The 21,363-nt window shown below is 36.4% G+C and overlaps 1 protein-coding gene across 1 annotated transcript in view; it reads right to left on the bottom strand.

The window, feature by feature from the left end:
• Positions 1-2,662: 2,662 nt before the first annotated feature.
• Positions 2,663-21,363, bottom strand: part of LOC150110106 (carbonic anhydrase 7-like) — an 81,358-nt gene continuing 62,657 nt past the window's right edge. Inside the window, exons 6-7 of the mRNA XM_090391444.1 lie at positions 16,907-17,131; positions 2,663-2,852 (exon numbers count right to left, since the gene is read on the bottom strand). Coding sequence (XP_090247570.1) covers positions 2,742-2,852; positions 16,907-17,131 — 336 coding nt within the window. The 3' untranslated portion in view covers positions 2,663-2,741. The remainder of the gene's footprint in view (positions 2,853-16,906; positions 17,132-21,363) is intronic.

Raw genomic sequence — 21,363 nt, 5'->3', positions numbered from 1 at the left:
AAATTGGTTACTTCCACTTCTCTTATGCTGCCTCCACAATGCCCTTTTTCTGTGTATTGCATGCTTAATCTCTTTATTCATCCATCTCACACCTACCTTATTTAACCTTCTCACCCTTGGAATACATTTAGACATTGAATCTACTAGATAGTTTTTGAAAATCCCCCAAGCTGCATTGATCTCTTTCACAGCTAACTCCTCATTCCATGCTACCCTTGCAAGCTGTCTCCTGAGCTCTTCATAATCACCCCCCTTGTAGTTCCACATATACCTTTTTTTCACAGGGGTCCTTGCACTGCTGGCAACCACCCAAGTAATCACCTCATGGTCACTTTCACCGATTGGTGGATGATTTGATACCTCATTGATAATTACATCCTCCGATGAGATGACCAAATCCAAGACCCTTAATCCTCTTGTGCCCTCTGTTACATACTGTCTGATGTAGTTATCCCTCAAAAACTCAAGAAACTCATTTTCTTTACTTCCAGTTGCTATCTCTTCATTCCAGTCTATATTGCCATAATTAAAATCACCCATAATGATCACCCTTTTCTTATTTGCTTGGCTTATTTGACTATACATTTCTCTATCACCACCATCCACATTACCAGGTCTATAACAACATCCCACCAAGTATTTGATTCTATTCACCTCTATCTCACACCATACTGCCTCAAAACCACTGGCCCCGTTTCCCTCTTGCATCTCTACCTTGTATGGACATAACTCTTTCTCTACCATCAATAGCACTCCCCCTCCCTTTTTACCCCTTCTATCCTCACGAAACACATCATACCTTTCCATCTCTATTCCTGTCAGGATGTCATCCTCATCTAACCATGTCTCACTTATTCCGACAATCTCTGGGTGCACAGATGCAATTAGTGCAACCATTTCATCCGCCTTGTTTCTTATACTTCTAGCATTGGTATACAAACACAACAACTCATTTCTGGATCTACAGCTAGTTCCACTGATACCACTCACTCGATGTGATCTCTCCATGCCGGACTGGGGCCATTTCCCTTTCTGCTTCTTCATTTTAGAACCCTTTGCAATTCCATCTGTTTCCTTTTGATCCCTGATCATCCCATTACTTTCATGCCTACACATGCTCTCACCTTCTCTTGGAGCATCCACCTTTCTCACGCTGTGTATCCCTGTCCACCCTGAGCCTCCCCGTTTCCCTGCTCCTCTTGCACACCCATTCTCTCATTTTCTATACTCATACCACTCACTTCCCCATTCATTTCCACTTCTTCAATCTCTCCTGTCTTACTCTCCTGCTCTTCCACATCACTCCCCTCTCGATCTGATTCATTCTCTCTATTCACTTCTCCACTTTCCAGCAACAGTCTCTCCAAGCGACTCACACCATAACCACTCAAATGCAGTCCATCGCTCCCATTCAGCTCACTTCGTCCCTCAAACTCATTCCACACATTAACAAACTGTACTCCCATCTCCTCACGCATTTCAGCCAGAATATCATTCATAATCCTTGCTCTCTGCCTCATTTCACCACAATCATACCTAGGCAACACACTGACTACCCTTCCTGTCACACTATTCTCCTTTATCCTTCCAAGCAGTCTCCTGACATTCATTTTGACATGCTCTTTGTTCTCTCTCAAATCATTTGTACCAATTAATACAATTAACTCTTTTGCTCGTTCCCGCCTCATATTCAATGCCTCAATCACTCTACTAATTTTACCGCCTGGAAAACATACCTTGTGCATTTTATCCTCTAGCACACCTTTAATAATGAAGTCGCCATACAACGCCACTCGCTCATCTTTTGTTAACTCTTTCATGCCATCATGATTTATTTTAATAGTTTTGACCTGAATTCTCTTAATTTCATTCCGCATCCATTTCATTTCTTGACTCATCCAATCCAATTCACCTTCCGAACCTCGCGACACATTCTCTCTATCATTAAATCTTTCTAACTTTCTAACTCTCGACCCCATCTTCTCACTTTCCCTCTCATTCATCCTTCTTTGTTTCCGTATTTTCGGTCCAACATACGTCCAACTTTCACTATCATTTTTCTCACTTTCACTCTCACATATCTTTCTTTGTTTCCGTACTTTCGGACTAACATGCGTCCAACTTTCGCTATCATTCTTCTCACTTTTACTGTCATTCATCTTTCTTTGGTTCAGTACTTTCGTTCCAACATGTGCCCAACTTTCGCCATCAGTCATTCTTTTTTCGCTATCATTCATTCTTTCGATTTTTTTTACTTGCAATTTCTGCATCACGCCATTTCTACTTTCATTCGTTCTCTCAATTTCGTTTCTTTCCGCCTCACTTTCGTCCCTTTTAACATCCATTACGGTTGTCAAATCGCTCTTTTTCTTTTTTCCTGATTTTTTTAACATTTTTTCGCCTGTCTTCTCACCATCCTTCTCTTTCAAACGTGCACTCGCGACACAATCGGTACTAGCACTTTCTGTCATCAACTTCATATGTTAAGGAGATGAGATTTTTGACTTAATAAAGTAGATGGAATAAAGAAATTAAGTGCTTCTATTTCTTATTTTTTAAAATAAAAAGAAAAATACCAAAATTCATTCCTTTCTTCTTTTCATTTGTGATGAATTTCTGTTAATGTTAGTGTATATCTATAAAAATCAATTTTTTCTTTTTTTTTAATAACAACAAATTTATTTGAAACGAACTATATTTTTCATATACATTCATATAATTCATCATACATGAAGCTGTAATTATTTACACTTTGATTTCAGCAATGTTCTGCTGTTAATAGGTTGAACTGGGCGATAGTTGTCTACCATCCGCTCACCATTTGTATACTTCAGTTTTCGGAACTTTTGAAGCTTTAAAAGAACAGAAGTTGTATCACTATATTTTTCTTGTTATATTCATTAACCACCCAACCAGCCACATGGATCAAATATATCAAAAATATATGCTTCGTATCCATATGATTTATTCTATAATATCCAATGGTTATATTAACTTCAATGGATACTTCACATCCATGCAATTATGGACACATCCAGGCCAGTAGAATGGTTAATGTAAAATTTTCAAATATAATGGTAAAAATTTTAAATTACATAATTTTACATTTATTCAATATTCCTTTCAATTACAAAACATAAGTATTTGATAGAGAAAGCTATTTTGCTTGGTTACTAAGTATATTATAATAGACAAGAAATTAAATTATTATTATTATTAACATCTGACTTCCATGGAGTCAGAGACTCATTGTGGGAAGCACACACTATTGCACACAGTACTCATCCAACCATGCTTTAAACTGAATCTGCTGAGGAGTGTGTAACAGTCACCTGCCAAAACAATTAGCCCTGAAAATGGATGGCACCCCAGTGTTGAGCCGTACTCGGCCACTGCCACAGATAAGCTTGACTCATGTGGAAGTGAGTAGCAGGATCACACAGCACCATGCATGGAAGGTGCCAGGGGTAAGCCCACCTGGAGCCACCATTGGTGCAGATCTTGGTGGTAGCAGCAAATTCTCAAGTGAGAACCTTCAGGTGGAGAACGTTTCCTTGTGAAAAGCAGTTGAACATGGGTTAGTTGGTCCAATAGAGAAATCCATTCCAAAGAGGGACAGTGCAAAAAAAAAAAAAAAAAAAAAGTTGGTCTTGCCAGTAGAACAAAAGTGAATCAGGTTAACATTCTCAAACCTGGATGCAGAGATTGGTCCCTCTGGGGGCTGCTTTTCTTTGTAAGGGTTTAGCTCCCTGGAATTGGTTTGTCTGGAGATAGAGATGCTATCCCCATAAAGCACCATGCCTCTTGCAGTGTCTGGATTGGTCCTGTTGGACCTTGAAAATCTGAGGGAGAGAGAGTCTGATTTTCATATCAGACTATGCCCATATCTGCAGCAGGTCTCCAAGGTGAACAGCCTCTAGTCAATAGAGTAATATAGGTAAGGTCTGAGGACTGGGCCAGTCGGGCTGGGGTCTGAAGTGGGTATGGACACCTCACTGGGCAAAACTCTCCGGTGATGGAACAGTTGATTAAGATTAAGATTAAGGCCCCAGCTTTGGGGCCTTCTCATGTAATGCCTCAGCTATGCGGCATGCTGGATGTCCCGTCTGATGCGACTATTTTGTCCGGTGACTAACAGCCAACTCAGAACTAGCAGAGACCAGGGGAATCTGACTCTAATTAAAAATTAAAACAATTTGATGTTATGTTGAGAGGTGTTGCCACCAATATGCTTCCTGGATAGTATTTTGAATGCTTCAGTGAAAGAATATCAGTCAAAGTTGGGAGTATATGGTGGGAGCAAACATGACTCTCACCGAGAATAATTTATCCATCTGATAAATAAGGTGTATTAAATTGCATCTAAGAAAATCCTAAGCAGAAGACCAGGTCTGGCACGCCTCTTTGAGTATCTCATAGAGAGAGAGAGAGAGAGAATGCTCAGTGCTACTCTTAAAAATGTGGGAACTTTTATCCCACCCGTGCACCTATGCACCAAGCTATTGTAGGGAAATTGGCTATCTAGCGACCATCGTTTGATTTTCCAGGAGGTGGTGTACTCCAATCAACTCTAACACCCTGCCCTAGAACAGCAATTGTCATTAACCTTCTTGTCTGACTCTCTAACGATGGTTATCTCGTTGGGTCGATTTGGTGGTTCAATAGCAAGAATATCATTTGTCTATTATAAATTAATTTGTACCAAGCAACAAACTTTCTACACCTATCTCTAATTCAGAGTATTATAATAATATGGTTATCCACCATGTTTCTATTTTAAATTAAAAATGCCAAGAAATTATATTCTTGGTCCATCCTTTATCCACGTGTAAACAAATAAAGTTTGCAGGTGAAATAACTTCACAAGTGGGTAACTCATATATAGAGGCCAATGACTTCACATCACTTGTCTTAATACCCCATAATGCAAAGCACATATCCTTATGGACATGTATAATGCTCTGCATTATTGGACAGATCACTACTCAGACTGGTTTCACTATATAACGGAAGGGAAGTCTCCAAAAACTCAGTTGATTTCCCCAGATCACTCTAAACTCAGTAAGTGAGAGCAACCCAAAAGATCATTTTACTCACTAGTGGTTCCACTCGGTGACAGGCCTACCCTGCCATATAGAGGAACCCTCAACATTGGCTCCGCCCAATGGCAGGCTCACCCCACCACCGAGCAGAGCCATGAACTCGGCAGTGGCCTCACTCAGAGACAGGCAAAAACCTACTTCAAGCAGAGCCACTCATATCTAAGTGTAGCAACTACTTCTGCAAGAAAGCACATCAGTGAGAGACAGATCCAGAAGTGATACCAAGATTGAAGTAATGTAAAAGTCATATTTCCATATACAAGTAACCAAAAGGTGCCACACCTTATTACTAAAGTACTCTGGATTAGAGATAGATGTAGAAAGTTTTATTGCTTGGTTATACTATAAATTAACGATGCCAAGAAATTATAGATTTGGTTTAATCCTTTATCCAAGTGTAAGCAAACAAGTTTGCACCTGTACTATTTTCAGGACTGCAAAAACTCATAAAGTAATGACTTCACATCACTTGCCTTAGTGCAAGTATTGTATCCCATAATGCAAAGCACATCTCCTTATGGACATGTATATTGCTATGCATTATGGAAAGGATCACTATCTAGATCAGTTTTGACCTTTGAGATGCTGTTTAAATAAAGACCTGTCTAAAAGTTAGGCAGTCCCCAGACTACTCCGTATGAGTGACCGTCCAACTCAGCATTGTTCCACTCAGTGACAGGCTGAGAACTTCTCAGCACTGGCTCTACCCAGTGGCAGGCTCACCCCACCACCCGACAGAGCCATAATCTCAGCAGTGGCCCCACTCAGAGACAGACAAAAACCTACTGCAAGTCGAGCCTCTCATACCTCAAGGAAATGGACCACTTCTGCGCTAAAGCACATCAGTCAGAGCCAGACTCAGAAATATGAGTTCTATGATACCAAGGTTGAAGTAATGTAAAAGATATATTTCCATGTGCAAGTAACCAAAAAGTGTTACACCTTATTACTAAAATACTCTGGATTAGAGATAGATGTCGAAAGTTTTTCCACTTGGTTATATTATAAATTAAAGCTGCCAAGAAATTATATTCTTAGTTTAATCCTTTATCCAAGTATAAGCAAACAAAGCTTGTGTGCAATGTTTTTATAATTTTTGTCTATCATAATTTAATGGGTACAGTAAAACCTCGAAGTTAAGCAGTAGGTGGGACCAACAAAAAGCGCGCAAGTCGAATTCGCGTAACTCTGGGTATAATTTCGCAAACAAAATATATACAAACATACAAAATATTTGTATGTTTGTATATATAAATTGGAACCAAAGGTTAATTAGAACCTTTGGTTCCAATTAACAAAGGTTTTTGTAAACCTTTGGAACCAAAGGTTCACAAAAACACGTATGTTTTTTAAGAAATATAATCATAATTGTAGTTTTCTTGTACATAAAAAAAGGAAAGTTATTTCGATTTCGATGGTTTCATAAAATCTAATAGATTCGTCTGACGGCATAATGTCTTTTTCTTTTCACACAAAATTTCTTCATAGCAAGCCAATGATTTTTTTTATTCCTTGCGTTGTGGTCACAATTCGTTCCTCATTAGAATCAATGTCCTCCAAAATCTGTAAACCTTTCTTAATTAAGCTGAGACCTGTTAATTTGTGCTTTTCTAGTAGAACTGGATCTGAGGTTTCGGTCTCTTCAGTAGCGCTTTGCTCACGCATCTCTATGAGCTTGTCGGTTGTAAGCTCCTTGTTCTGTGAGTCTAACAATTCGCTGACATCTTCACTGTCAACTTCGAAATCTAATTGCCTGGCAAGGTTGACAACTTCTTCTATTGTTACCTCAGCAACTTTATCAGTTTCTGGCAACATTTCCGTTTTGCATTAAAAAAAGGATGGACAAAGTTTTTTCCAGACACCATTTAAGGTTTTTTAGGAAATTTCACCCCTACAATCTCTAATAATCCTAACAGCATCTAAAACATTAAACTGTTTCAAAAACTCTTTAACAGACAGTTGCTCATTTTGCCTCATAGCTTCATACTTGCAAACGAACGCCATGTGTAGTACGCTTTGAATGTTTTGATAACTCCTTGGTCCATCGGTTGAAGTAAGCTGGTTGTATTTGGAGGCAAGAAAACAACTTTTACACGTGGATCAAAATCAATTAAAGTTGCAAGAGGGTGACCAGATGCATTATCAATAATGAGCAGTGGCGGCCCATACATAAGCACTGCAGCACCCCAAGGAAAAAATTACAAATTTAAATTTTGTTTGTGTTTATAAATAATAACAATGCTTACAACATTATATAAATGCAATACAACATGTTCAACGTTACAGCTTATGTTTTGACATTGATTGAATAGTAAATAATTGGAATTGTTCAATTAACACTTTAGATTAGGAAATAGATGCACTGCGATCTAACGCCGGTATTCGTTTGCGCTTGTCATTGCATGTTACGTCATTCCCATAGTGCCCAAACGGCAGCGTATATTTAGTATCCTTACGCACGTTTCTGTGAGATATGAAACGTTTATTATTGGTGAGTTTTTGTGGTGAACTATTTTTTGTCAATCTTATTTTATTTTGCTAAAATAACATATAATTATTTATTATAGATACAAGGCTGAATTATGATGAGTGTCACTGTTGAAAATATGAAAAGCATTATATTTTTTCAATTATCGTTACACGAAACAAATACACTGTGATCTAATGCCGATATTCGTTTGCGCTTGTCATTACTATTTTGCTATTGATACGAAACTTTTATCATTGGTGTTTGTTCGTGGTGAGGATGAAATATTTTTAATAAAGCAATTTTTAATATGTAAAATTCGTTACTGATTGGGGGAAAGAAAGGTTTTTTTTTTTTTTTTTTTTTTTTTTGTATATGCAGCACCCCCAATTAAAATTTTCACCGGCCGCCACTGATAATGAGCATAACTTTAAACTGAATTTTTTTAAACTGGTAATAAGTTCAACTTCAGGTATGAAGTGGTGACCAAACCAGTCATCAAAAATAGAAGCTGTCACCCAACTTTAGAATTTGACTTCCAAATCACTGGCAAGCCAGCTGTAGATTTTTTTTTAGAGCTCTTGAATTTTCAGAGCGATAAATTAAGAGAGGTTTTAACTTGCAATCACCAGCTGATTTCCACCAAGCATTACTGTCAACCGGTCTTTGGAAGCCTTAAAGCCAGGAAACATTTTTCTTCACATGTGATGAAAGTTCTCTCAGGCATCTTTTTTCAGAACAAGCCAGTCTCGTCTACATTAAATATGGTTTGACTGCTATAGCTACCTTCCTCGATGATAGCCTTAAGTGTCTCAGGAAAAGAAGACATAGCCTCTTTATTAGCGCTTGCTGTCTCTCCACGCTTCGCGATGCTGTGCCAGTTACAGCGATTTTTGAATCGGTTGAACCAACCATTACTGGCCACGAAATTTTCTTCTTTGGCCGCTTCTCCAGCTTCTAATTTTAGCCTCTCAAAAATCAGCTTGGCTTGGCTACATATTGTCGTTTGATCAACTGGACAATTTTTTACTCTCACTTGATTATCATACCATAATTTAAGCATCGTTTCCATCTCACCAATAATCCCACGACGTTTACGAATTATGCTTGAATTCATTGATTGGGCATTTTTCACAGCAGCAAGAATTCTTTCTTTATCTTTTATGATTGTTCTTACTGTGGATTCCTATATATCGAACTTCTTTGCTAGTTCACAAATTTTCATTCTGCCTTCAAAATCCTTAATAATGTTAAGTTTTGTTTCCAAAGTCAATGCTTTTCTTTTCTTGCTAGCTGTAGAAGAATCAGACTTACTTCTTTTGGGTGACATTATTATTTTTTATGTGATAAAATTTTTATCAAGAACATAACATTAAACAATCACAAGGTTTGTAGACTATCAAAATCGTGTATGAATGGAGATCACGCGAAACACGTCAGTGCTTGTTCACAGCATGTGCGACACTGGCGAATGCGACCGCATCGGAAAGATATAACTAGTGGTGAGGTGTGAACGGGGGACAGGAATACGGACATATAAGAAACCGTATAACTCCGGATTCACGTAAGGCGGGGTATTACTGTATTTGATATTTAGCTTGTGTTTACATTTATGTGACCAGATGTACATTTACCGGTCCTGTACAGCATTAGTATGTGTACAGCATTTGAAATATTTTATTCACATTAACAGAAAGAGTAAACTATGAACACATACATTAGTTGTTTATTCTGAGGAACCTTTTCATGTAAAATTATTTTTTTTGATTATATGCCAAACTTTTTTAAGTTCAACAAAATTATCATCGTCAATCAATATAATCTAAATTTATGTAATACCAATGTTTTATGTTTTGTTTTTATTTCTACTATAATTTACATAGTGTATGGTTGTGCAGCTCACATAGTTCACAATGCCATTCAAACTGCTGCTGATCTTTTACTACTAGACAGAGTCTATTGTAACAAAAATTTATACCCATTTTTACATTTACACTGTCAGGGTAGAATCTTTAAAAGAACTTTGTGAAGAAGCAGAAGTTGAATATCACAAAATACTGGGCTACAGTAAAACTAGATGGCTAGCTTTAATGCCTGTGATTCAGAGGATTCTGAAATTATATAGTCCATTGAAGTCATATTTCTTATCCCTTGATTGTATTCCAAGGATGAGAAGGTTAAATAAGGTAGGTGTGAGATGGATGAATAAAGAGATTAAGCATGCGATACAGAGAAAAAGGGCATTGTGGAGGCAGCCTAAGAGAAGTGGAAATAACCAATTTCATGAGGTCTACAAAGACCAGGCAAGGAGGGCGACTTGGTTGGTGAGAGTAGATAAAGAGAGGTATGAACAGCAGTTAGCTAATGAAGCCAAAGAGAATCCTAGGGAGTTCTTTCGATATGTAGCCAGCAAAAGAAATAATGATTATGGAAGGATGACACTGATTTCAGAAAATGGTATAAAGACAGTTGTTGCAGAATGTGTGGTGGAAATACTTAATGAGCAGTTCATAAGGTTGGTCGATTGGTAGAGCCTCTGCTACTAATGGCTCAGTTAAGTAAGTTTGAGCATGGTTAGTAGTTGGAATCGTTCGATGCTGTTGGCACACTCTCCCTCGATGAGTCTTTGGACTCCCTGAAGGTGTCAAATAATAATAATAATCTTGAAAATATGACTTCATGGAGAGATTGAGAGCAGTTGATGATGGGGGAGAAGAGACTGACTGTAAGTGAGCAAGTGGTGTTTGGGGAGTTGAATAAACTAGATGTAAATAAGGCTGTGGGACTTGATAATATATCACCACGTATTCTTAAGGAATGTGCCAGAGAGTTGACACCTGCCTTGACATATTTTTTTAATACGAGTCTTGCACATGGTCAAGTTCCTAAGGAGTGGAAGGAGGGCAAGATTGTGCCACTTCATAAAGGAGGTGATTGAACTCAAGCATCAAACTACAGGCCTATCTCTTGTGTCAGGTGTTGTGGTTAAGTTGTTGGAGAAGATTGTGAGAACAAGGATCCAGAGTTGGGTTGATAACAATGGTATTATCTTTGATGGACAGCATGGATTTGCTAAAGGGAGGTAATGTTTTAGTAATCTACTTACTTAATGCAATAAAGTGACTGCTTCCTTGGACAGAGGAGAAGGATACACAGTAATATACTTGGATTTCACAAAGGCTTTTGATAGAGTACCTCATGATAAGTTGACAGTCAAACTAGAGCAGATGGGGTTGGATATTATATTAGTGCATTGGATTAGAGACTGGCTATCTGATAGGTATCAACAAGTTGTGTATGGGGGTGCGATATCCAGGAAAAGGAAAGTCACTAGTGGAGTGCCTTACGGGTCTGTTTTAGGGCCATTACTGTTTAATTTGTATATTAATGATATTGACAAAGATTTGGATGGAGATATTCAGTTGTTTGCAGATGATGCAAAGTTGGGATGAAGCATAAAGAGTAGTGAAGATGTTGTGGCCTTGCAAGAAGACAGGAATAAATTGGGTGATTGGGCATGGAAATGGGGATGTGAGTTCAATGTTGCAAAATGTAAGGTTTTAAAATTTGGAAAACAAAGATGGGATGCAGAATTTATGCTTGGTAAGAATATATTGTTGGAGGTAGAGAAAGTAAGAGATCTGGGGGTGATAGTGGATAAGGATCTAAAATTTAGGGGACACATCACCAAAATTGTGAAGACAACACAAAGGCTTCTTTGAATGATGCAGAGGACACTGACGTGTAGAAGTAGGGAGATTCTTGTTCCGTTGTATAAGGCTTTGATTAGGCCACACATGGACTATTGTGCCCAGATTTGGTCACTGGGTTTTCAGAAGGATGTAAGAGATGTTGGAAAGGGTCCAAAGGTGACTGACTAGGGTAGTTTCTGACCTCTGGAATGTCAAGTATGAGGAAAGATTGAGAAGATGTAATTTGCAGAGTCTGGTGGACATGAGGAATAGGGGAGATATGATAGAGATCTGCAAGTTGGTAAGGGGTTGTTATAGGATCAATGGTGGAGATGTTCTACAGAGAATAGTGGGAGAACCAGAGGTCATCCCTAGAAATTGTATAGAGGGTGTGAGTAGGGGAGTGTGAGGCAGGTTTTTTCGTGCAGAGTTGTGAATGATTGGAATGCCTTGCCCAAGAGTGTGGTGTCTGCAAGGAGTTTGAGTGTGATTATGACACAGTATGATGAGATGTGTATATGTGATAAAAGGACCTCCTAGATGAGTCTTTGACTCCGTGAAATCTTGGGGTAATAATAATAATAATAAGTGTCCAAGAATAATTGAACTCTTTTTCAATGATAATACCTCTCAGTTGTGGTTAACATTTTTTCATTGTCGGGCATCAGTATTTGAGGAAGTAGTCAGAAACATTGAAGGAATTGGTTGTACAATAACAGAAGTCTCAGAGGAACTTGATATGCTAAAAGCAAAATACAGAGAATGTCTCGAATTAAACTACGTTCCTATTGGCATAAGAAGAGATTTAAGAATTTTAGAAAATGAGGGAAGCATAAAAAAAATTGTTTATTTCTCATGTTAAAACTTTTTACAGTAACTGTTTGGAATATTTGGACATGTGGTCATCACAGTTCCTGGAAATTAAGACATTTAAATGGGTTAACCTTAAAAGTAGGATATCATGGCATGATTTTGAGGCATCATTGGAGTATATAGATTCTAATTTTGGAAAAAATCATGAATACATGAAAATAACCTTTCTGATGAGGTTTCTTGTTTAAAGAAGTATATAATTGACTCAAAACTTGAAGAATGGAAGGAGAAAAAAACTCCTACAGGAGATAGATGGGGTGAGATATTTGCATTTTTTGAGAAACAAAAAGTGCCTTATGGTAATATAAAAAAACAGTGAAATTTGCCCGTTGACCTGGGACAAATGCTGTTACAGAAAGAGTATTTTCAGTTGTGAATAAATTATCGACTGCAGAGAAAACACAATTAAAACTTCAGACAATAAAGGCCATTCTTATTGTGAAATATAATATGGTTGATTCTTGTGAAGATTTTATGAATGAAATATCAAAGGATGATGAATTATTGAAAACAATTCATTCTTCCAAAAAATATGTTTAAATTGTTCATTTGGAGAGTTTTAAGAGATATTCATTGTATAAGATAAATAAGTTTTGTGTAATATTTACTTTTGTATATATTATCAAGAATTTAAATAAAAGTTGCTTTTAATAAATATCTATTCATTGTATAAATAAGTTTTTTTTTGGGGGGGGGGATATTTACTTTTGCATCCACTATTGAGAATTTAAATAAAAATTTCTTGATAGTTTAGCAGTAACAATATTATTAATTAGTAATAATAACAAGAATAAAAGCAGAATATTTTATTGAAAAGGTATGATTATGTTTCTGTTGGGATAAGAAGAAATACAGAAATTTTAGAATATATACGCCTGGAGAGAAGGCAAACCTGCAAAGCAGGAAAGAAAGTTATGCAACCAGTGGAACATGTCCAGCATTGGTCATTGGATAATCTGGTCACCATAGTTTACATTAGCAGTTTACTAAAAATAGTAAATTGTTAATAATAAAATGATAAGATGACACACATATAACAGGAATCCATTATAACGAGAGTTCTCAAATAGGCAGAATAAAATGTTGCTACTGGATATCAATTTAGAAAGCTAAACAAATGAAAATGGGGTAAAAACTAAAAAGAACAGTCAAAACTAAATGCACTGTAATTAACTGAATGCAACCTTAATGGTGGTGATTGTGATTAAGAGATGATTTCAAGTGATAACAGCATTCTTTTTCAGCTTAACTTTAATTGTGAATCAGAAGTAATACTGCAGTTTGTCTCATTATTTCTACATGTCTAATCACAACAGAAATGTATAAACATTTCTTATTCTGTATTGCACTGTCAGGTTTTTCAATACCTGACAGTTCGTAAGCTCTCAGATCAACTTACAAAATTTTCATAGTTTCTACAAACATTTGTCTTTGAAATAATGTTGGATATAGCATCCACTTTGTCTATGTAATTTTACATCAAAATGAAGCCTTATAGCTCTTCCTTTAGTAATTAATAATAATATATGAAAAACTATTACAAACGTTGGAGCAAATGGAAATGGATATGAAGCTCCTGCGATTCATGCAGGACTCTGCATGGATGGCAGGAGGGTGGAGAGAATGACAGACACCATATGATAGAGTGGAATCTAGGAAAATTAGGGTGACTAGTGGATTACCTCAGGATTCTGTACTAGTGCTACTAGTTTTTAATTTGTAAATCAATGATATAGGAAAAGATTTAAGGAGGAGGGGGGGATATTCAGTTGTTTGCTGATGATGCAATACTTGTGGTGATGTAGATGCAGGATGATTTAAATAAGTTGGCATCATGAAGAAAGGATAGCGATTGTCAATTTAATGTTCACAAAATGTAAGGTTACATACTATGTATCACATTGATGGCACCGGACTGTAGGAAATTGATGAGGATAGGGATTTGAGGATAATGATGGACCAAGGGTTGAAGTTCAGAAGGCATATTACAAACATTGGTAAAATAGCTCAAAGGATTATGTTGAAAAACCTGTTAAAATGTGAAGATGGGGAGGACTATTATCAAGATGCAACTATGATTTAGTTGCATCTTGACTACTGTGCAGAGATTTATTTGGTCGCCTGGGTTTCTTGGGTATCAAGGGTAGCAGAGAGGATTCAGAGATGAGTAGCCAAGCTGGTGACAGGTCTGTGGAATGCTCCCTATGAGGATAGATTGCAAAGTTTAGTCGATAGGCAAAAAAGAGGGGACGTGATAGAAACTTATAAGATATTAAAGGGGGTTTTATAGGATTGACAGAAAGGATATTTTTCGATATGTAACAAATAGAGAGAGAGTAAAAGTCATCCATGGAAGTTATGTAAGGGTGTATGTGCAGACTAGATTTTTCAAATGAAGAGTAGTGAATGAGTGGAACGGATTGCTAGAATTTGTTGTGCCCAGACAGTGAATGAGTTTAAGGAGAGACATAATTGGTTTTGTGTGTATAATAGTTAGTGTGGGTCTCCCACATGAGTCTTGCACTCCATATAACAATAATATTAATAATAATATCAAAAATGTTTTATTCTTGTGTTGGGTCGTTAGGTAAATATTGTCTCTCAGGCAATATTTTCTCTTCTAAATGACCTGCATTTATACAAATAGTTATTAAATCCTTGCAAAATAGTTATTAAATCCTTGTGAATCTACAGCTGAATTGTATCAGATGAGCAATTTTTTATGACTAATCTTTGCATTTCTAGTTGCTTGTAATTCAAATTTTGGTTTACAATCTTTATCTGTCATATTGAATAGTTGATTTATCAAATCAATACTCTTTCTATAGTTTTTTTCTATAAAATGTTTCTTTAAGAACTTGATTATTCATCCAGCTTACTCCATTTATTTTTAAATTTATTCCTAGGGATATATTTAAACCTTAAATTATTCATGATGTCCCTCTGTACTATCCATTTTGCTTTAGTATCTTTCATTAAATAACATTTGCAAAACTCTGAAAATATGTGTAGTGTGTAGCCTCCCTCAGAGAGGCCACATACTACATCTGACTCTCTGGAGGTCACTCTAAATAATAATAACAACCAGGTGTTCAATTATAATACAGTATATTTTTCAAGGCTAGATAAGCATCTAATATGCCATTTCTTGCTAAAATAAGTGCATCATCCAAAATGCTGGCTCTATCTGTTGAATACAATTTTCTTTTCCATTCATCGATGAATGAAACAAGCTCATTGCTTTTTTAATCACAGCACAAGAATGTCCATACTTTACTGCTGCTCCAAGAACAACTGATCATAATTTTTTTTTTTTTTTTTAAATGGGTACCAGTATCGTCCTCTCCTAATTTTAATCATAAAACTACTGTAGGTTTTAGCAAATGAGCAATATATGTTCAAGCTTTTCTGTATCTTTGGTTCCCTGCAATAACTGATCTAATATGGAGAACTCCCTTAAAGCAGCAATCCAGGGACTATAATCTTCTTCTTTCTTTAAATAGAATGCGAGATCCAAGGCTAGATAAGCATCTAATATGCTATTGCTTACATAGAAAGTGGAATGCATTGCTTGACATGACACTATAATGCACATATGTTGAATGAGTTTAAAGCAGAGTTTGATGAGTGTGTGCAACAGTATGTACCTCTGCAATGAGTCTGATTCTATGGAGGTCTGATGTTAATAATAATAAAAACATACTGTATTTACTGTATAAGAACCTTCTCCTAACTCTCTTGGTTATGCTCTCCTTATACAGTTTCCAGGGGTTGCCTGTTGTTATATTCTCCCTCTTTTCCAATTCAATGAAAAATTTCTTACACATTAATCTGATAAAAGCCCCTTACCAATTTAAACATTTCAATCATATCCCTTCTCCTCATCCTGTTCGGTAGGCTTTGCAAATGGCATTTTCTCAATCAGTCTTCATACCATACATTCCATTACCAGGTTACTACGTGTCAATCTTCTCTGGACCCTTCCTAATATATCCTAATATCCATGAAAATCAGGTGTTCAAATCCACACGCACAGTAATCCATGAGGCCTGATTAAGTCCTTATACAATGGATTCATAACCTCTGTATTTTGAATGTTAAGGTCCTCCTCATCATCACCATAATCCAATGTGATGATTTCACAACTTGTGCAATGCAACCCCTGAAACTCAGGTCTTTGTCCACCATCACTCCCAGATTTCATCTCCTCTACTTCTTTCAAAATTTCCCCATCAAGTATATACTTTACATCCCATTGTTGCCTACCAAATTTCAGGATCTTACACTTTGCGATTGGAATGATAATTCCACACAATTGCCCACTCGTATAAGCTATGCAAGTCCTTTGTAAAGCCACAAGATGATGAAATTAATCTTTCAATTTTGCATCATCTACAAATAGTTATATATATATATATATATATATATATCACCAATTACACCAATATCATTAATATAAAAGTTAAACAACAATGATCCCAAAACAAACCTCTGTGGCACATCACTAGTGACTTTCTCTTTCAGGATACTGCATCCCATACACAACTTGCTGTTACCTATCTGATTCACTAATCTAGTGATCCAACTTCTCCATTTAGTTAACAACTTATTGTGTGGCAATATATCAAAAGCTTTTGTGAAATGTAAGTATTGAACATTATATTGACCATGCATGAAAAAACAAGTAAAAAATGGACTTCTCGCAATGTGGTGTTCTCAATTACATTGGTCTTTTACTGTACATAGTTAAGGGAAAATTATATATACTTTACCTCTGTTTTACTGATGATACATATAGCCTTCTCAGCCAGTATCCAAAGTACATTCTCCGAACAGGGTGGAGTCGTTAAAGAACCATTATAAAAATAGTATGGCTTGAAGTCAGGTAGTATCTCCTTCAAGTTTATGCCTGAGATTGATACTGAAGTGCTTGGATTTATGATACTTTTAAGATTGTCTGTAACGTGTTTCAGTGGCTCAGATTTACTTCTGCAACCCTGACAATTAAAAATACTGAAATTAGAATGAAAATCAAACATGCAATGTTAATATTATTGTTATTATGACTCTTACGGAATCTAATCTAACAAGTTACAGTAATTACTGAGAAGCTACTTGTTGAGATATTATTTGAAACTTTAAAGAAAATTTATTGTGGACAAAACTATCATTGCTTCCTATAGTATAATCAATTCTCCAATAAATGCTTAAATTTTCATTGCATAACATTTTGCCAGTTTTCAATGATAATCATTGAGAAGATTACCTGCAGTAAAAATTTATACTAATCTTCCCTTACTCCAATATACTAACAAAAGATGAAATCGAACCTACAGTAATTTATCATTTATCTCCTCAGGACTAAGGCAAGATGAATAGATGAACTAATTAAATAACAGGCTTGATATCCAGTAGAATGTACTTATGAAAGAGGTGGTAATCATTATTCATGATGTCCCTCTGTACTATCCATTTTGCTTTAGTATCTTTCATTAAATAACATTTACAAAACATTTCCAATAATTAATAAATGTTATGTAAATCAAATATAAATGCTAAAACTTTCAGGTTAAGGCTATTAATTATTATTTAAAAAATTCAAAAGACACAGCATTATATCACTCTGTAGTGAATAAAAGGAAAAAAATATCACCTTTCTACCATCTGCATTCACATTCACTAACCTTAGTGAATGCAGATGGTAGAAAGGTAGACAGATGTAAAAGAAGTAGTTGACTACTAAGCTACCATACTACCAGGAGTCTATTTAGTTTTTTTTTTTTTTCTTTTTTCATTATCAATCTCATACAGAAGAGGCTGCAGAATCTAACTGCTTAATAACTTTATTGAATAGCTGGAGACTGTAGGATTTGAGGAACACTTGGTGAAGAATGCTGTTCCATAGAATAAAGATAGAAAATATAAAAGAGGAGGAGGAGAAGCATGTTCAGTGGTTTTTGTTTGAGTATGAATAAATGAATGCAACCAGTCCTCATGCTATTAGTCTTGACAGAAAGTGGAGGAATAATGGATGTCAATTTATTGAAACAGTAGTCAAAGTCAATTAACTGAATTACCCTTTTCTGGACAGTATCAAGAATTTTTAGAGAGCTTTTAATTGCATCACTCACAAACATGAAAATGGTATTGAAGAGGTAAATGTGCCAAGAGAGAGATCTGATCTTGTATGGCGATCTGCATATTATTAAAGGTTTTACTAATACTCAGATTTTGGCTGTGTTGCACTAAAGATGACTAGGTTGCTCTCATTCCAATGAATGGTCGTGTGAAGATCAATGTTTAAAGCATTAGCTGTAGAATATCTTGAAGCTAGAAATGTTTAAACATTGAAAGATTCATTAGATGAAAAGGAATGGTGTCTATTGTCATCAGAAAAATTATGGATAGGGTTTGAGGCTAGTGAGAAAAGATCATTCATTTACATACAACAGAAAGAGAGTATGTTATAAAGTTCAGAAACTCCTCCACTGACAGAGAAATTTGAAGAGAGGAAGCTGTATATAACATGAAGTAATGTTATAATGGACAGCTAAACTAAACTATAGCGAAAAGAAAGAAAACTATTATGCATCTAATGTTCTGTCTCATATAGATTTGACAGATTTTTCTTCTGGAAACTCGAGTCAAATTTTTCATCTTGCAAGACGGGCCAAAAGAACACATGCAACTGACAGACACCATACGCAGAACTCATAGCTTTAGATGTTTCTTCCATAATTGAAAACATCTCAAACCCCACCCTGATGTAGGCACAGATGAGTGGATAAAAGCATATGAGTGAAGTATACTAGAGATAATGCAAACATGGAAGTAGATGAGTCAGTATGCAGTAAGGTGCTAATGTTCAAGTAAATTGGTAATGTCATTATTCTCATTGTTTAATTTGAATCTTAACACAAGCACGATACCAAAGGAATGGAAAGAAGCTAGATCCCAGTGAACAAGGTATTGCCAAAGGAGCTGATCATAGAAAATTATTATTATTATTATTACACCTTCCATGGAGTCTGCAGACTCATCAAGCGAGGTTCATTCAACTGACAAGATATTTATCATATAGAATCTTAAAATCCTTAACAATCCTTGCATTAACAACACATTCTGGTAATGCATTCCATTAACTGATAATTCTCCATGTAAAAAAAATCTACTCCTCACACTCCTCTTCACCCCACTTTTACATAACTTTCAGGGATGACCTCTGGTTCTTCCCCTCTCATTCTACTCTTTTTATAATCCCCTCTGGATTAATCTGATAAAATCCTCTCACTAACTTAAATGTCTCTATCATATCACCTCTTTTCTTCCTATCCACCAAACTCTTAATCCACATTTCTTCAACCTCTCTCTCTCTCTCTCTCTCTCTCCATAGCCAACATGCCAAAGTCCTGACATTGTCTTAATCACTCACCTCTGGACCTCCCCACCTCCTCCAATGTCTCCACACCACACTGAAACCCAGGTGACCAGATTTGAGCACAATAGTTCCAAGTGTGGTCTGACCAGTGCCTTATACAGTGGCACAATCACTTCCTTATCCCTACATGTTAGAGTACTTCTTATCATAGCAGCACTACGATGTGCAGCCTTTGCAACACTAGCAATACGCCCTCTAAACTTCAGCCTACTGTCAACCATCACTCCCAATCTCTAATCTCATTCACTTCCTGCAGTATGACACCATCGAAAGGTGTTGCATTTCTGCACTCCAAAATGCAACATCTTGGACTTATTGATATTAAAACTACAACCCCACTCCTTTGTCTAAGTAAAAAGTCCATACAAATCTTCCTGAAAGGAATTAATATCAGCAGTACTGAGGTTTTGGCCCTGGTCAATTTATTTTTAAATTATTAGTGTCATTCCTATCTTTCTTAAAGGAATAGAATAATAAACAGGAAGGAAGAACATTGCTAATAAAAGCAGAAGAATTATGTCCCTCCAGAGGAGAGGACAAAGAATGGTTTTGAAAGTATTCAGTGTGATGCAAAAATAAAAAGAGCAGGATTATTACTATTGTTATTATACAGGTATCTCCATAGACTCATGCACTGATGAAGCACCCACAACCACCTCTGGCAACCCATTCCATCCATTCACCACCATCCAATCAAAAAATCTAGTCCTAACATCCTTACTAACCACATTCTTACACAACTTCCACTGGTGACACCTTGTTCTTTACCTTCTTGCCATGTACTGAAAAATGTCTTCAGTGCCAATACTATAAAAACCCCTTTAATAAATTAAATTCTCCTATCATGTCTCCTCATTTTTGTCTCTCAGTTAATTTCTGAAACCTATGGAGCATCAATCTATTTTCATAAGGAGCACTCCACAAACTGCCGTAATCTCTGTCATTTGCCTCTGGATCCACTCGATAACTTCATCCCCACAAAATCCAGATCTTTGCACTGTAGTACACATGCTTTCTTAAATCTTTGTATAGAGGAACAAGAACCTCTCTCCTTGTTTGTTAGTTTTCTTCAACAACCACATAATCTGATGTTCTGTTTTGGTTACCTGTGCAATATGTCCTATAAACTTCAACTCCCTGTTCATAATGACAATCAAGTCAGTGTCCTCATCAGTTTCCTGCAGTTCAGTACACAGCTTCTGATCTCTTCATGAAGTGCATCACCTTACACTTGGTCACATTAAACTGGCAGCCATTTACTTTTGATCATACTGCTGGTCTGTTTAAATTTTCCTGCAGATCTCTGTATCGCCTTCATTTACCATTGCTCTTCCCAGTGTAGCATCATCAACAAACATTTGATTACACTAAACTGGGAAGATCAGTGTCCTGTCAAATCATTTCATATATCATTGATATATAAATTAAACAACAGAGGACTAGAGAATCTTGCAGATTGGGATATTTGAGTACTTCAAGGCTTGTCAAGTGAAAAGATGAATGAAGTGCACTGTCAGCAACAGAGTATGGATAGGACTGGAGGCTTGTGAAAGAGGTTATTTATGAAGAGACAAAAGCATGTCGACAAAAGTAATAAGTAAAGTAACAAATATTACTGATGTGTTATAGGTTTTAAATAGTCCCATGAAATACCACTGGTTACTTGCCTTCTCCTAGACTCAACTCCTCCATAAACCACTCTTTGATATCTCTCCCTCAGCCACCCTCTAATCCAAATCACCACATTTGTATCCATTCCCATTTGCTCCAATATATGCAATAGAGTTCTAT

This window comes from Typopeltis vanoorti, chromosome 1, assembly GCF_054136105.1.
Source record: "Typopeltis vanoorti isolate ZY-2024b chromosome 1, IOZ_Tvanoo_1.0, whole genome shotgun sequence".
In the NCBI taxonomy this organism is placed as follows: Eukaryota; Metazoa; Arthropoda; class Arachnida; order Uropygi; family Thelyphonidae; genus Typopeltis; species Typopeltis vanoorti.
This window is presented reverse-complemented; position numbering and strand designations above follow the sequence as displayed.